Source organism: Diachasmimorpha longicaudata, chromosome 13, assembly GCF_034640455.1.
Source record: "Diachasmimorpha longicaudata isolate KC_UGA_2023 chromosome 13, iyDiaLong2, whole genome shotgun sequence".
Taxonomy (NCBI): Eukaryota; Metazoa; Arthropoda; class Insecta; order Hymenoptera; family Braconidae; genus Diachasmimorpha; species Diachasmimorpha longicaudata.
Genome location: NC_087237.1, coordinates 2137549 through 2153036, shown reverse-complemented (window position 1 = coordinate 2153036; position 15488 = coordinate 2137549). Strand labels below are relative to the sequence as shown.

Below are 15488 nucleotides of genomic sequence, written 5' to 3'. Positions count from 1 at the left end.
TTTAGCAGAGATATTCCTGGGTTACTCTTTTATCCAATGGTCAAGCGCCGGTGAAGAGCGCTAAACACCTCTTCACCAGGTTCTCCAGCAGAAGTTGAAGGTTCATACTTCACACTATCTTTGAACGTCGAAGACAACCTCCCCTATCAACTACAATCTCATCAATGAAACGTCTAATAACACCCACTGAGAGACAATACATTACATACATGTATGTTGACAAATGCTTACTTCTCATCGAATACTAACAGTTTGAAAACAAAAATTCATCAGCTGAACTGCCATGTCCAGCTTTGGATTGCAGTTTCTTCTCTTTTTCTTGATAACCCATAAAATATTAAATACATAAACGAATTATGAATTCTACTTGTAACATTTGATAAATGTTTCAATAAAATATCGTTATTTAACTCGCATAACTTGATCAAAGTCGACGTACAGATTTTATACGGTGAGCTATTTTTATAAAAGTTGAACATTGAAAATTTGTTTAATTGATTGATACAATCTCCCTGCAATTATGACTTCATCCAGTCTAACGAAATTTTAAATTTCAGAGAAGGTTAAAATGTTTCGCTTACAAAATGAGACGAAATCTACGTTATTGTCTGGAGACCATGCCATTACACAGATTTTTACATTCGAGGTGACTAGAAATCAATTTAACCATTACGATGCATGCATTATTACTGGCGAAGGTCCCCAGAGTTTTCTCTTCCTTGGACTTGTTTTTTTATAGTAAATGATATAATTAAAAATAATTTGTTCTTTTGCCAGATCTATAAACTCTATGGGCATGATAAACTATTCTGTAGTCAGTATTTTTCTGAACTGATTTGCCAAAGTATAACAAACTTATATTACAGGCGGCAATGCACTGGGCTCTGGAGGGACGTCATGTTCTCTATATAACACCGACCCCCCTCGACTCGATCCCAGCGAAATATCATGACAGAAGTGCCCTGGAGGTGGACTCATTTCGCATGGTTAAATTTATGTAAATACAAAATTCTCAGTTGTTTGATTTGTTTTAAATAACTCCGTATGGTAAACGGCAAATGACACATGCCGTCATACAACACTTCAGATGAAATACGTGCGATATCGATTTTATGGCTCGTTCCATACCCGTCCAAAAATCTTTACCGCACTCGTTGCATAACATTTCGACAGCTATCCCCAACGGTAATAAATAGTGCTACCATTAAAAAAAATATATTTTTTGACTCAACTATTTTCGTTGAAGGTATCTGAAAGATTATGAAGCACTGATTGAGCTCCTGGTGGACCTTCATTCCCATCACACGCGTCCAGGAGTTCTTTTGATTGATCAACTGGACACCTATATCAATCACCCAAATGTAACAGAACAACTAGCAAATATTCATATTGCAAAATTATGTGCAATCCTTCACGATACAATGAATGCCTGCTCCAATGTCTCCAGAAGCCATTCAAAATTTCATCTTATGGCGTCAGTTAGCCCCCAGAACTTTGAAAAATCATTCTATCATTTGTATTTTTATCAAATTTGGAGTTTAGAAAAAGAGAATAATAAATCATTTTGCTTAATGCGTTTAAAAAATTCTTCGGAGTCTCGAGAAGCCTTTAAATACCAGAAACTCAATGATGGAACTTTAATTCTGGTGAAAATACTTGAAAATATGGAAAATATGTGAATATATCATCATCAATTCTTTACCTGTAAATACTTCATGAATTAATATGTAATTATTTATAAATAAACTTCATAAGAAATATCTGTTGTTGGTATTATTAATTGTACATTTATTAAAGTAGTTCGAATAGTCATTAGTGTAAAAGTAAACCAGTAAATAGTTTTTAAGGGGTTTAAACATAAACCTAATATCTATAAAAAAATCATTCCATAATTTTTTGGGTATTTCTTGAATTTTTCTTTTATTGTTTTAATGAAAAGTGTGTTGACATTTTATTTAACACTGGACCTTCCTCCTGAACGAGCATCCTTCGGTGAGACGAGCTTTGCCTCCTGTTGGAGTGCAAAGAATTGTGCGGCAACCGTCGCACTCGACGGGCCTCTGGGCATGCGAGAAGATGGTCTTAATTGCATAACATCCTGGGCATTTTACATCCATGAAGTAACTGTTCGGCTTCTGTACTAGACGCTTTAGTTTGTGTTTCCTTTTCTCTTCAGCTGGGCTGGGATGAAGAAAGTCTTTTGCCAATGGCATTCTGCAACAAATAATGAGTGTAAACCATTTAATTATTTGTTTCAAATCGACAGAGCTTAGAAGGAAGGAGAATCTAGCAGTAATGGAAATAATCTCGCGTCTAAAATTATAGCCACTAAATGAGTCATGTCCTCATTATGAAAAAAATTTTGTAAATGTAATTCTACAAAGAAAAGAGATATTCCCTGCAAATTTGCCTCCAATTCAGGTGAAAAGGTATATAACTCTCTCATGTAAAATCTCAAGATTATCTCGAACAAATTAAAAATGGAATGGAACATTCGTTTTATTCGCTCAAATCTATAGGGAACATTATGACATTCGTCGTTAGGTTATGTTTGAATTGCTCCTTGAAACACCTCCGAAGTGGGTGCTTACATTGATGAGACAATTTTTCCACATAATTATTAGCTTAAATATTCAAACACTGAAAAAAAACAGTAAAAATTGTCCATCAGATCAAAGTAATCTTTACCACAAAATCTTCCGGAAAGCTCTGGCTCGCAGATGCTCCCGGTATGACATTTTGAGCTTCCCGTGGCAAATAAGTCCCAAATTAATGAAAAATATAATTATTAAGTACTTGGACAGAATTTATATATGATACTTACGTGTTTGGGTCAGTAATTCACTTGAAAATTGTAAAATACAACTTCCGCCACGTGTTTGTAGCACGATGTAAAGAACTGGAAAGGAACGAACATGGGAGAGATATTCGACATGTTAGAAAATTTTAGAGGGCGAAATGTCTCTAGAAAATGTCACTAGGGTGTTTAGAACGAGAACTTCTATTTTCAAAATCTTTTAATGATCAATGAAATTGAATAATTTGATGATTCAGGCTATTTAATCTTAATTAATGAATATTTCACATATTTATTTGAGTACATAAATTACAATGTTTTTGGTTTTAGGAGATTAAAATTTTTTTTTAATTAAAATTTCGTAATATTCTGCAGATTTTTTTTTGTGCCACAACATTACAATTTTTACACATCCTCAGCACTATTTGGCAATTTAGGAAAATTCAATCATCTCGTTCTCTGAAAGGGAGTTTTTTATTGTATTTCACAATTAAATTTTTTCATCACACTATACCGGAAAGTAAAATATATATTTTCCCTAGATTTTAGACTGTGCTGCCCCCAACGTAGGGCCCATTTGAAATTGTGGCAACCCAGGCTAACCGCTGGAAGCTTGGAAAATGCCGAATTTTTCATACATTCTGTTGTCCGTTTATTACATTCTCGAGTGAATACGTATTTTTATTCAGTGAATTAATGACATTCAAGTGATTCAACAAATATTTACAATGAATGAATTTCCCTTGGGATATCGAGAAGTTATACCTGATCAAACGCAGCCGGAGAAATGGAAGGAAATAACACTGGACACCGGTAAATAATTTGGATAACCTCCTACGAGGGATTCTCCTTGCATTTAAATACCTCATCTTGCAAAATGATTGTCTTGTTCAGTAATTACAAATACAGCTTTTTTTTTGTAGAAACAAAACTTGAAATTAATTATATGTTAACTTTTTAAGGAGAAAATACCACTTGTTAATTTTTTGGCGACCGTAGAAACGAATGAAAAGATAGTAAATAAATTTCTATATGTTGAATCTTCTATTTATATAAATTTATTTATTCGACTTTTTAGCCCTACAATAGTTTTCCTTGATTTTATCCCTTTGTAGACTTCGTCTTTTCGCTAATTACTGATTAATGAATATCTAGGTGGAAGTCAGAGCACCCTCCAGGATATAAAAGTCCCGGAGAGAGCAGGCGGTTACTCCTACAAAGATTCGTACAAGTACTACACTCGCAACCGCTTCATCTATTGGAGGATTTCTCACGACATTCTCGAACTGATCGAGCACTCTTTGGATATGAATCTGGTGGGCTGTAAGGTTCGTTACAAGTTCACAGACACACCGATCCTAGACGGCATAACGATTCACGAAACAGTCAACTCGGTCATTATTCTGGTAGCAACAGTCTCGAGTGTTCACAAATTAACCTTCCCTCATCCAGACAAAATCCACAAGCAAGACCATCTGCTGGGCGCCCACCCCGAGCTCTCAGTTCAGTCAATTTTGGGCGAAGCATCTAGCCAAAATGCTCGAGATCCCCATTCGTTTCACATAATTTCTACTCCAGGCACCACAAATATTCCAGTCTCTCATGCTGCTGCTTCTTGGCTCGTTGTTCCTCACGAAGAAGCTATATTCGCCTTCGCCTACTCGTCAGGAAGTATTTTAGTGTTACGACTGGATTCAATAACAGGACTAGTTCACACGAGTGAATTGAAGCAGGATTCGATAGTTCCCCGATTCCTGTCAGGAATTGCAACCGCTTTCCGGGGGAGAGGCACTGAAGGACAAGTTGCCATGTCTCTTGTCATCCATAATTTTAATAACGACACCTATCTCTTTGCCCTCAGTCGCGAGGGAAACGTAAGAATGTGGTCATGCAACAAGAACCAGTGCGTGGCTGTCACTGATGTAGCCATTGACAATTGTTTGGCTTCTCAGGGTACTCATGGACACATGCTGAGAAAAGTGCTGGGGAATGACAGTGAGCTCTATCTAGGTGTATATTTGAAGTTCGTAAATGGCTGTGAGTTTACTATTTTGAAGCCAGTGGAGGATGCTGGCCTGTTCAAATTCATCAGGGTGTGCACACTCTTTGCTCCTGATCAACACTTAGTTGATTTTGAATTTACAACAACGAGATTGTGGGCGGTTTGGAGAATCACCGAGATGGACAAGGTTGCTGTTACTCACGCTCAACTACCTTTGAATGGAGCACAGGTGAATTCCGATTGGGAAACAGCAGTACTGGAGCAGCCTCCTGACCGGGACTACATTCTGACAGATGCAGGCACAGACCCTCGTCAGTCCTACATAAACTACATCTTTCATCCTGGTCAATTCTCCTTAGCTGACATTACACGGGCTCTCAGTATCTATCGCAGATCGAATCTTCTCTCAGACATCACCCTCTCCCCAGCAGTTCTCAAGGAACGAGTCTGCATGGCTGTTGAGGTTGAGATTCAGTCCGAAGTCATGGACTACGAAATGACAGATGAGGATTATTTGGAAATTGCCAATAGGTGTTGGTGGAGGTTCTACTCTTGTGTCATTCAATACCATATTAATGGTAGCAGACCCATCGGCTTACTTCTACTTCCGTCAGTTTATGGAGCTGCGCTATTAAAGAAATCGTCCTTTTCTCTGTTGCGACCAATGGAAGCCCTGGAACATCTGATGCTGTCCAACGAGAAATGTTATGCTTCAAAATTTAAGACAACTCCCATTCTCTCTCACGATGAAGATACGTGTCAAGATCTTATTTATTTGATGAGCGCTCTTGGAATGCTGGAGGAACAACTGTCGGAAGAAGTGAAGACGGGAATTGAAAAGGATTTGTATCATCTGAAAAGTCCAGATATCGTGATTGAGGAGTTATTGTCAAGGCTGTCATTGGAGCCTGACGATCCTTTCTCAGATTATAACTTTCAAATGGAGCTACACAATAAGCTGGACAATATCAAAGACCCATCAGCTGCAATGGCGATGTTATTGGAGGCTCTGACATATGATCTTGGACAGCCTGATAAAATGAAAGTCGATAGTGAACCTGAGAGATCCAGGTTAATGCTAAACTTTGGGCATTTATTCTCGAGTCAACTGGGTATTTCTACGATTGCTGAGAGTGTAGCACAGATTGCATTAGTGAGATTTTCCATTTGCAGGGATCTATTAATTCTGCAGAGAATTATTTTGAGCAGGCCCGAGGTGTTTGACTCAAGAATGCTGCATTCAATAAAATCATCTCTTGCACCACGAACTGTAGTATTAACACAAGCTTATTATGTTGTCACCTGGATCAGTGAGACCACAATATCATCAACACCTCCACAAGCACTACTGGAAACGAGTATGCAGCGTCTGGGTACATTGAGGCTCATAGACACGAGGGGAAGTACGAGTAGACAGCAGCGTACGATGAGTTTATTGGAGTTGTTCATCCAGAATGGCGGGGCAAAGCACGCTCACACTCTGATGGCTAGCACTCTTGTCCTTTCTCCCACATCAGTTGTTCCCTGGCACTGCGGTCTCCTCACGCAAGTGACCCTCGTTGCCCAGCTGGTCTGGCCGATTTCCGGCAACTTCATCTTTCCAGAGTGGCTTCTCTCCTCCTGTCAATTTCTACTCGTTCAAGCCTATGTCAGATTGCTGTCGACCTGGTGCGAATGGAATTCTGCCTCTCGACGGTTCATTCTGGCTATTGCTCTCTTGGAAATGGGGGAAACATTTAAAGCCTGCGACAATTTACTGAGGGCTTCCAGTGGCATTCTCACTGATAATTTCCTTGTCTCCACACTGCTGGACTCACCTATGCCAACGGAATCTCAGGCCCTCGTCTGCTATTACTTGAAAGCTATAGAACTCTTCTCTCAGCATAACGCCTCCGACTGCATTATTGAATTGGCAGAAGCTGCTATCACAGTTGCCAGTAAGGAGGATCCGAACCTTCCAACTCTTCATTCCATCATCTTCACTCAACATCTCAACCTTGGTCATCACACTGAAGCCTATCACTGCCTAAATTCTAATCCAGATGCCGCCAGACGTAGTGATTGCCTTCGTCAGCTTGTTGTGACTCTCTTTGAAAGGAAAAAACTCATCGATCTTATCTCGTTTCCCTATGTTGACATGTACGAAGACCTCGAGAGAATTGTCATGGGTCGAGCCAGAAGTGTCGATCTGATGGAAAACAATTACTACAATTTTTTGTACAGCTTTCACATTAATAAAGGTAACATGAGGAAAGCAGCTTCTGTTATGTACGAACAGGCGTTGCGACTGGGTCAGGAGTCTCACTCGGTTGAAATCATCTCCAAGCAAGCTCAATGCCTGCTAGCTTGTATAAATGCCCTCAGTCTTGTCAGTGAAAAATATAGGTGGATCGTAAGACCTGTCGTGGAGCAGTGTTATCCAGAAGAAATCAAACCCAAAAAGAAGAGGAGTGTTGATGGCAAAGAAGTCCTACATTACAAGGTGAAGAAATTTGTTGAAGTACTAGAAATCAAGGATATTCAGAAGGAATATTGGTTAGTTGATGCCAGATTGGAATTATCCAAGATGAATTCAGAAATACATACAGTGGCACGAGCTGAACCATCAGAATTAATAGCAGTTCTAGCTAATATCGGATTGTACACAACTGCTCTCCACCTTTGCAAAGAGTTCGGAATTTCCAAGACATCTGTACTGGAAACACTGGCTTCGCAGTGTCTCAGGTTAAGTCAGAGTGAGGATAATGATGCCTGGGATTGGTTAATTCAGAACGATGTGTATGATATTGTTGGATGTGGCAGTAATGTTGCTGATGTCTCTTGGAGACTTTTGGAACGATTGACGCTGGATAATGAAGAGGAGGACAGCAGTGAATTGCACAAGGCAGTGGGGAAACAACTTTTACATTTGGGGGCTTTTCTACCCCAGTGGCTGATGGGGTCGTACAAAAAGAGGAATGCCGCTGAATTATTGAGGATTATCCTTGCAAGTGGGAGACTCCTAGAAGCTTGCGATCTTGCTGTAGATTATATCAACGCTGTCCTCGGAGAGGGTATGGAGTACTTTGGGCTACAGCAGCCTATTGTGGCAACGGGCGCCCCTGTCTGGTTGCCACTTAACACTGTCGAATTGCTTTTGAAGGAATTTGAACATGCAAAGATGGAAGATAACGTTTATGTTGAGGTTGGTGATGTAAAATTATAAAAGTTAATTTATCGTTATTTGATTGTTTATCAATAATTAGAAATTTTTTCCCTTATTTTCATAGAGCTACGAAAGGCTGAAGAGAGCACTTAATCAGTATGTCGAAACAGTGGTGAGAGTTTCTGACGATATGGTGCGATTCAAAGTCAGTAAATTGGCAATTAAACACAGTAAGTACTCAACTGATCTATTCGTAAATTTCAATTTCAAGTGAAATTAATTCTGAATGAACCAATATGATCCACAATATTGATAATACTCGTTGATCAATTTCAGAGGATACTTGACGGCCGTAATTCCTGCAGACTTCGGTAAAAAAAACCTCTTGTTAAATATGAATAAATAATTTCCAATGAAAGTCAAAACTTATGTGTTAAAAATTATTTTTTTTCCGTTAAGTAATATGAACTTCAATTGTAAATGTTTGTTTTTTTTATTTCATACACATTACAATAGCATTTACATACAATGTTGAAACACTCCTCACTTAATTTTGTATTCACAGGAAATGGAAAAGTTCCACACATATACAATTTTCAAATGAACTTCTTCTCTCTCAGAGATTAGATTTCGAAAAAATGAGATAAACTTGAAACTTGAATGTCACTGGTAATTGAATCGACGATATGGAACATGCAAGATGCTAGGCTGGTGGAAACCAAAAAATCACTGTTGACAATTTGTTGTTTGATAGAACATGGCGAAACTTATTTATAAATCTGAGGAGTAAATATAATGAGGCGAAACTCTTTCAGGACCCTCTATGATAGTTTTTTCAATAAAAAATAGAGCGATCTTTCGTCAGCAAATCCGTTATTGATGAAACAACGGAATGATTAACAACAAATATTCACAGCATACTGAATATCTCGAATATTTCCTTATATTTAAAGCTCATGAGCTATGATCGAATGTCGTGAAAGAGCGAATGAGGAGAGAGAGAAAGAATATTCAAAGCTGGAAATCTCCTCAATGAAAAATGTCTGTGAAATTTTTCAGTTCACTAATTTCAGTAGTATTACAACTGAAAGAATTTCAGTACTGATTTTATCACTCATTAACACCTCAACTCTTCAAAGTTCATCGTGTTCATCGTCTTTGCTCTCCTCTTCCTCGGCATCTAACTCCTCTTCCGCACCAGTTTTCTCATCCTTTCCTTCCAGAATGTCATTCTCCTGTTGCTCCTCGTCCTCCTCCACCTCCTCCTCAGGCAACTCGTCTAGAGGAATTCCCAGTGTTTTCTTCATCAACAATTCAACGCTCTCAGCAAAGCTGGATGTCTCTTTGAGCATGTAGCCACTTCTCAGCGTGGCAGTCTTGAACATCATCACTGCAATATCTTTGGCTGTGGGATCTTCCGTATCGAGCTGTACCCGCCTCAATAGCTCCCTGATCAGTGAATGTCTGGGATTAATTTCCAAAGTTTTCTTTTGGTTCAAATAGTATGTTTTCTGTGGATCATCAGCCTTTTGATGGGCATTGGAAATAGCTAATCTCTCCATATTTCCAGTCCAGCCAAACATGCTAGCGACCAGTGCACACGGTGATTCAGTCAATCGTTCGGAAATAACGGCTTTACTGATGTGATCACTTAAAATAGTGTTTAACCACTTGGTCAGCGGTTCAAATGCAGATTTCAGCTCCTCCATCTTCTCTTTACCCTTCTCACTGTCATCGAGTGTAAATCCTTCTTTAGCAACATTCTGGAATTTCTTTCCTTCGAATAACGGAATAGCAGAAATTGCATATTCATCAACAGCTTCAGTCAGGTAGAGAACTTCGTATCCCTTTTTGGTGAGTCTCTCAACGAACGGCGAGTTTTTCACTTCGCTTTCGGAACTTCCAGCGACGTAGAAGATCGCTTTCTGTGTTGGTTTCATCCTGTCAACGTAGTCAATCAAATTCGTCAGATCCTTCTTCGAGGATTTGAATTGAAGGAGTTTAGAGAGCCTTGCACGATTTTGATTGTCTTCTATAACTCCCAGTTTGATGTTGGTGCTGTACTCATGCCAGAATTTGTCGGTATCCTCTTTGGACAGTTTCTTTATTATATCCAAAACCTTACGGACAAGCTTTTTCTTGATCACTTTGATTAGCTTATGCTGTTGAAGGTTTTCCCTTGAGATGTTGAGAGGGAGATCATCCGAATCAACTATTCCCCGAATGAAAGAAAGGTAGTTTGGCATCATGTCATTGAATGTATCGGTAATGAAGACTCTGCGAACGTAGAGTTTAATATTGTTCGCCTTGGTTCCGTATTTATTGAAACTATCACTGGGCTGAACCTTTGGGATGAAGAGAAGAGCCTTGAAGGATACTTCGCCTTCTGCGTTGAAATGAACCTTGGCGAGGGGCTCTTGTGTGTCTCCGGTGAGGGTCTTGTAAAAGTTGGTGTAGTTGGACTCAGAAACCTCGGTGGGCTTCAGACTCCATATAGGTTTAGCATCGTTCAAGAGCTCCCAGTCCCAGACAGTTTTTGAAATCGTCTTTTTCTTCTTGTTTTCGGGCTCTTCAGATGCTTCTTCCACCTCAACATCTTCATCTTCATTTTTATCCACATCATCCTTAACTTCTTCGCTCTTCTCTTCAGATTTCTCCACTTCTTCATCCTCAACTTCAATAGTCTTACTGCTCCACATGTATATCTTGAAGTTAATAAATTGCGAGTATTTCTTGATCAAATTCCTAATCGTTTCTTGATCGATGAAATCTTTAGCTTCGTCCTTGAGATGCAAAGAGATAGTTGTTCCTCGCTTCAACGTATCACCCCTTGGGTCTTCAAGAATAGTATAACGGCTGCTATCAGACTCCCAAATATATTGTTTGTCATCATTGTGCTTTGTGGTAACAATCATTTTATTTGCGACAAGGAATCCTGAATAAAAACCTACACCGAATTGTCCAATCATGTCATTCATGTCTTGGCTATTCTCCTTGCTTTGCATTTTCCCCAAAAATTCAGCTGTTCCAGATTTGGCAATTGTTCCTAAATTGTTAATAAGATCTGCTTTTGTCATTCCAATACCGGAATCCGTAATGTGAAGAATTTTATTATCAACATCCGCTTTTATGCGAATTGAAAGCTCCGGATTTGTATCTAAAACGCCTTTGTCAGTCAGGGATAGAAGACGAATCTTGTCAAGGGCATCTGATGCATTGGAGATGAGTTCTCTGAGGAAAATCTCCTTATTCTGATAGAGGGAGTTGATGATTAACTTCATCATTCGGTTGACTTCAGTTTGAAAGGCGAATTTTTCCCCCTTGTCGCGAAGTTGTTGAAGTTGCGCGGGGTTTAGACCATCAATATTGATGGCCTCACTCTCTCGTTGAACCGCTTCATCATCGGTACGAGAAGCCTCGCGAGACGAACCCAAATCCTGTTCAACGGTGGGGAGATCCGCTTCTTCATCAATTTTAGCTTGGGCTACTCCTGAAATTTTGTAATTTGTTATTATTCAACATGAATTCCTAATTTATCATTTATCATAAACAAAAAAAATTTTTTCCTGAGGAAGTAACACTCAAAAAATCTATTTTGCCAAGTGGTCAATGAAACACCATCGTGTATCATCGGATTAGTTATCATTTCGGAGCTTCTGTTCGGATTTATTCAATGTAACGAGGGAGAATTATTGGCGAAAACTTGAGGAAAAAACAAAATACTAAATCTCTTGAAAAATAAACAACAAACGTATCAAAGCCCATTAATTTATCTATTTTTTTTTCATTTTTATTTTTTATTATCAATACTCATTATGATTCCAATTTTTTTAAAGTAAATCACATTGATCATCTTCTCTATTAGCAATCTTCTCAATTAATACCTTGGTGATTACTTACCAGACAGCAGTAGGCACGCAAGTGCAAAATAAATCATGTAATTCTTCATTATAATAAATTAAATAAACATCGAGCAAACAATCTGTCAAAATTGTACAGCTTCACATGAAAAATTAACACGTCGTTAGAAAATTTGAGCGACTTCTACACTATGAAGTATTTTTCCGGCAACTGACGGCGATGTTTTATGCCTACGACGAGTCAGATTAAGGTGTAAGCGTGTGTCGATTACTTAGTAACCAATGCGATGCGACCACGCAGTCTACGTAAACCAATAGAAACACCTCCGGTGGATTCACTATCCAAATGGCGGACTTCTATTGGTCGAAAACATGTTTCTAGAAGATGCAGATACACAAATTTTTATTTACTTATTCTGTTTTTTTTCTTTAGAAAAAATATAGATCAATGGAGAGCTCACATTTTGATAGTTTTTGTCTTTCATTTGTTAATAATTAAAGATATATGTATCTGACCATCTTTATTCAATACTTGTTGATAAATGGAATTGAGACTACTCTGCTGCCATCTGTATCAGATAGCCAAAAACAAGTAATTCTAGACAAGGGGTGATATCAACGGTTTTTGTTTAAAAAAATCATCAATTATTGGAAAAATGTATATTTTTTCCTATCACACGATTTTTCGATTAATCGATACACATCAAAATATCACCCCTCCGCCTACAGAGCTGAGAGGGAGAGAGAGAAAGAGAGATTCCTTGTGCACCAGACGTTTCTCCTACGTTAATGTATTCATGAAAAATAGAGATGTCTCTATTCGCCACGTGCAGGGAAATTAGCAAAACAAAATGGTTATGTATTGTGTTTAGGTCGAACGTCGAACGAAAGACCTGTGTTCTTTTATTCTAAAGTCAGCATAAGTTTTAACATCGGGTATAACCCGAAGTCTCCCCTCCCTTCTCCCTTCATGTGGGTAACGCGGTAATATCCTGAAATTACGCATGCGCGAAGAAGGGAGGGGGTAGACTTCGGGTTATACCCGATGTTAAAACTTATGCTGACTTTAGTATAGTGCCAAAAACAGCTGCAGCAGTTGTTGACAACGCTTTTAAGAATGTCTGGACAGTGTTTAGATGATAGCAACATCATTTACGTATACGATTTACCATTTTTTGAACGAGATGAATTGTGTAAACTACTAAATGAGAATAGTTGGTGGGAGGAACTTGCGGGTAAGAGTCGTAGTTAATTCCTTATTTTATCAAAATGTAATCTTTGAATGGTCGCATTGTGAGTCATAGTTATCGAGGTTATATTCCTTGTTCCTTCTTACTTGACGAAAAAAAATAACAATGATACAAAATAAAATAATGGAAGTGAGGTTATTTGGAGATACAAAGGGCAGCATCGATTTTAGTCATCATCTTTCCCATTTTTTAATATATTCTAGCATTACACTTGTATAAAAAATTCCTAGCTATTTTTACTATTTCACTGATTAACCTCTTATGAATTCCCTTAGGAAAATGGATGAAGTACACTCATTCAACAATATTATCCCTTCGAGAGGTGAAAAATCCGATGGACCACCTGTTAGAGCTCTGGGGTCAACATAATCACAAGATATGTGAATTATTCGGTTTGCTATCTCAAATGCAACATTACCGTGCCATGTTGATTCTCAAGCCGTTCGTAGACCCAAAATACCACGTGTTAATCGATCGAGGTGAGGGGAATGCCAAGACAATTCTAGCCAGGAGGACAAAGCACCATAATGCAGACTCGAAAATTGGGGCTCAGAACTTCAATGAAATCACTATCCGACATCCTATGGAACAAAAAAATATAATTCACAATTGCCAGGGGACTAAGGATAGCGTTAAGATCATCAATAAACCAGGTTTTCTCTGTCCACCTCAACCAGCTCGGAGCAATTCCAATAATCTACTGGTGGTGACTCCTCCTGCAGCATCGAGGTTATCTCCTCTTCCACAATGCACTGAAAAATGCTCGGTGCGGGGTAGTGGATTTTCCTTTGGTAAGGATGCAACTTTGCCCCAAATTTCATATCAGGACCTCTGTATTGCTACTGGTGGATGGAACTCACAATTGGTCCTGGGGAGAGGAGGATTCGGGATTGTTTACAGAGGTAAAATTGATAATGCGCTGATGTCTCTACATTTTTAATTGTTAGCTGGCTGCATTTTTTTTTGTTCATATCTAAAGCAAATCTTTTTTACGCATGCTATTCTACTGGCTTGAAAAAAAAATTATATTTTGGAATAATTAATAAAGTAGAAGGACATTTTTATTTTATTTCAAGGCCTTTGGAAAAATACCGAAGTTGCGATTAAAAAAATCGAGAGGAAAGGTCCAGAAACCGACGAGAGCTACGCGCAGCAGCTCCAACAATTATTGAGGGAACTAACTATTTTGAATTCCCGGCCCCACGAAAATATTTTGTCTCTCTACGCCTTCAGCATGGGCGGGGAGGCACCGTGTCTCGTATATCAATTTATGATAAATGGATCTCTAGCTGATAGGCTCCAGTTGAGGCACGGCACGCCACCTTTAACGTGGCTACAGAGGCACGAGATTGCCAAAGGTACTGCGAGGGGACTGCAGTATTTACATGAAATTGGAGAAAAACCTTTGATTCATGGAGATATCAAAAGTGCTAATATTTTATTAGATAAAAATTTCGAACCCAGGATTGGAGACTTTGGTCTCGCTCGGGAAGGCTCTAAAGAGGACTCGATAAAGGTAAATTATTGTTCTAATGTATTAATCGGAGTTTTCCAGCTTCGCCAAATTTTAATTTTCATTCATGCTTCTTTCACCATGCATTTTAATTGTTTTTCGATAATTATTGAATAAATCGTTTCTATTTTTAAATGACAATTTCCTTTTAGGTCAGCAAAATTCAAGGAACGAGACCCTATCTTCCGGACGATTTTTTGGTGAATAAAACATTATCTCGAAAAATCGATACTTACTCATATGGTGTCGTAATGTTTGAACTAGCCACTGGGCTCCCAATTTACGATCAATCCCGATCTGATCATAAGTATTTGAAAGACCTGATTAATCACTGGTTCGAGAAAAAATGGGACCTGTCGCAGTTAATGGATAGAAAGGCTGGTCTAACCAATAAAGAGGTTTACAATCATCTAATTCTTGTTGGAAACTGGTGCTCCAATGGACTTGCTAAACATAGGCCGGAAATGGCTGCTGTCTTTGAAAAATTGAATTTTAATATTTTATATCAAAGAGAATAGGCAAAACAAAAAACACAGAAATCATGACATTTTTAATGAAACTATGGATTTTTCCTTCAATCCGTTTGAATTGTGTTGAATGGATTCTAGTATTATTTTATTAACTGTAAATAAACTTTCCCCTTTGTTTATAATACATTGTAGAATAAAACTCTAATTGTAGGTGAATATAGGAAATAAATAAATTAAGTATTTTTTTAAATGATCTATTTATTCATTTATCGGGTGTTGTTTATAGGTTTCGTAAGCTCGCTTATCCCATAATTGTAATTTAGAAGTAAAAGTAAAATACTCAAATTACAATCACCCATAAATTCTCCCTCTCGTATATTTAGCGCTCAATTTCTTTTAATTGCATACAAGTAGGTAGAATGAAATACATCCACGTTGAAGGTAAAATTAT

General features: G+C 38.3%; 5 protein-coding genes across 6 annotated transcripts; 3 read left to right on the top strand and 2 right to left on the bottom strand.

Annotated features, from left to right (window-relative positions):
* The first annotated feature begins 55 nt into the window (after window positions 1-55).
* Window positions 56-2107, top strand: LOC135168946 (uncharacterized). 2 transcript variants are annotated; one of them, XM_064133591.1, is made up of 4 exons: window positions 56-211; window positions 558-646; window positions 867-997; window positions 1247-2107. In XM_064133591.1, the coding sequence occupies exons 2-4, from the start codon at window positions 569-571 to the stop codon at window positions 1677-1679; spliced, it is 642 nt and encodes a 213-aa protein (XP_063989661.1). In that variant the 5' UTR covers window positions 56-211; window positions 558-568; the 3' UTR covers window positions 1680-2107. The 2 variants fall into 2 exon arrangements, with proteins under 2 accessions (XP_063989661.1, XP_063989659.1); XM_064133589.1 differs by having other exon boundaries at window positions 62-451.
* Window positions 1893-2967, bottom strand: LOC135168949 (small ribosomal subunit protein eS27). The gene is made up of 2 exons (XM_064133595.1): window positions 2825-2967; window positions 1893-2214 (listed from the first exon to the last, which is right to left on the bottom strand). The coding sequence occupies exon 2, from the start codon at window positions 2211-2213 to the stop codon at window positions 1956-1958; it is 258 nt and encodes an 85-aa protein (XP_063989665.1). The 5' UTR covers window position 2214; window positions 2825-2967; the 3' UTR covers window positions 1893-1955.
* Window positions 2968-3378: 411 nt separating this feature from the next.
* Nup160 (Nucleoporin 160kD) lies at window positions 3379-8722 on the top strand. The gene is made up of 4 exons (XM_064133547.1): window positions 3379-3610; window positions 3953-7983; window positions 8069-8174; window positions 8281-8722. The coding sequence occupies exons 1-4, from the start codon at window positions 3526-3528 to the stop codon at window positions 8289-8291; spliced, it is 4233 nt and encodes a 1410-aa protein (XP_063989617.1). The 5' UTR covers window positions 3379-3525; the 3' UTR covers window positions 8292-8722.
* On the bottom strand, window positions 8419-12031 carry LOC135168929 (endoplasmin). Its single transcript, XM_064133554.1, has 2 exons — window positions 11845-12031; window positions 8419-11434 (listed from the first exon to the last, which is right to left on the bottom strand). The coding sequence occupies exons 1-2, from the start codon at window positions 11891-11893 to the stop codon at window positions 9078-9080; spliced, it is 2406 nt and encodes an 801-aa protein (XP_063989624.1). The 5' UTR covers window positions 11894-12031; the 3' UTR covers window positions 8419-9077.
* A 609-nt stretch (window positions 12032-12640) lies between these two features.
* On the top strand, window positions 12641-15287 carry LOC135168934 (pelle-like serine/threonine-protein kinase pik-1). The gene is made up of 5 exons (XM_064133561.1): window positions 12641-12658; window positions 12892-13039; window positions 13330-13956; window positions 14131-14570; window positions 14720-15287. Exons 1-5 carry the CDS (start codon window positions 12656-12658, stop codon window positions 15083-15085), a joined length of 1584 nt encoding a protein of 527 aa, XP_063989631.1. The 5' UTR covers window positions 12641-12655; the 3' UTR covers window positions 15086-15287.
* The last annotated feature ends 201 nt before the right edge of the window (window positions 15288-15488 follow it).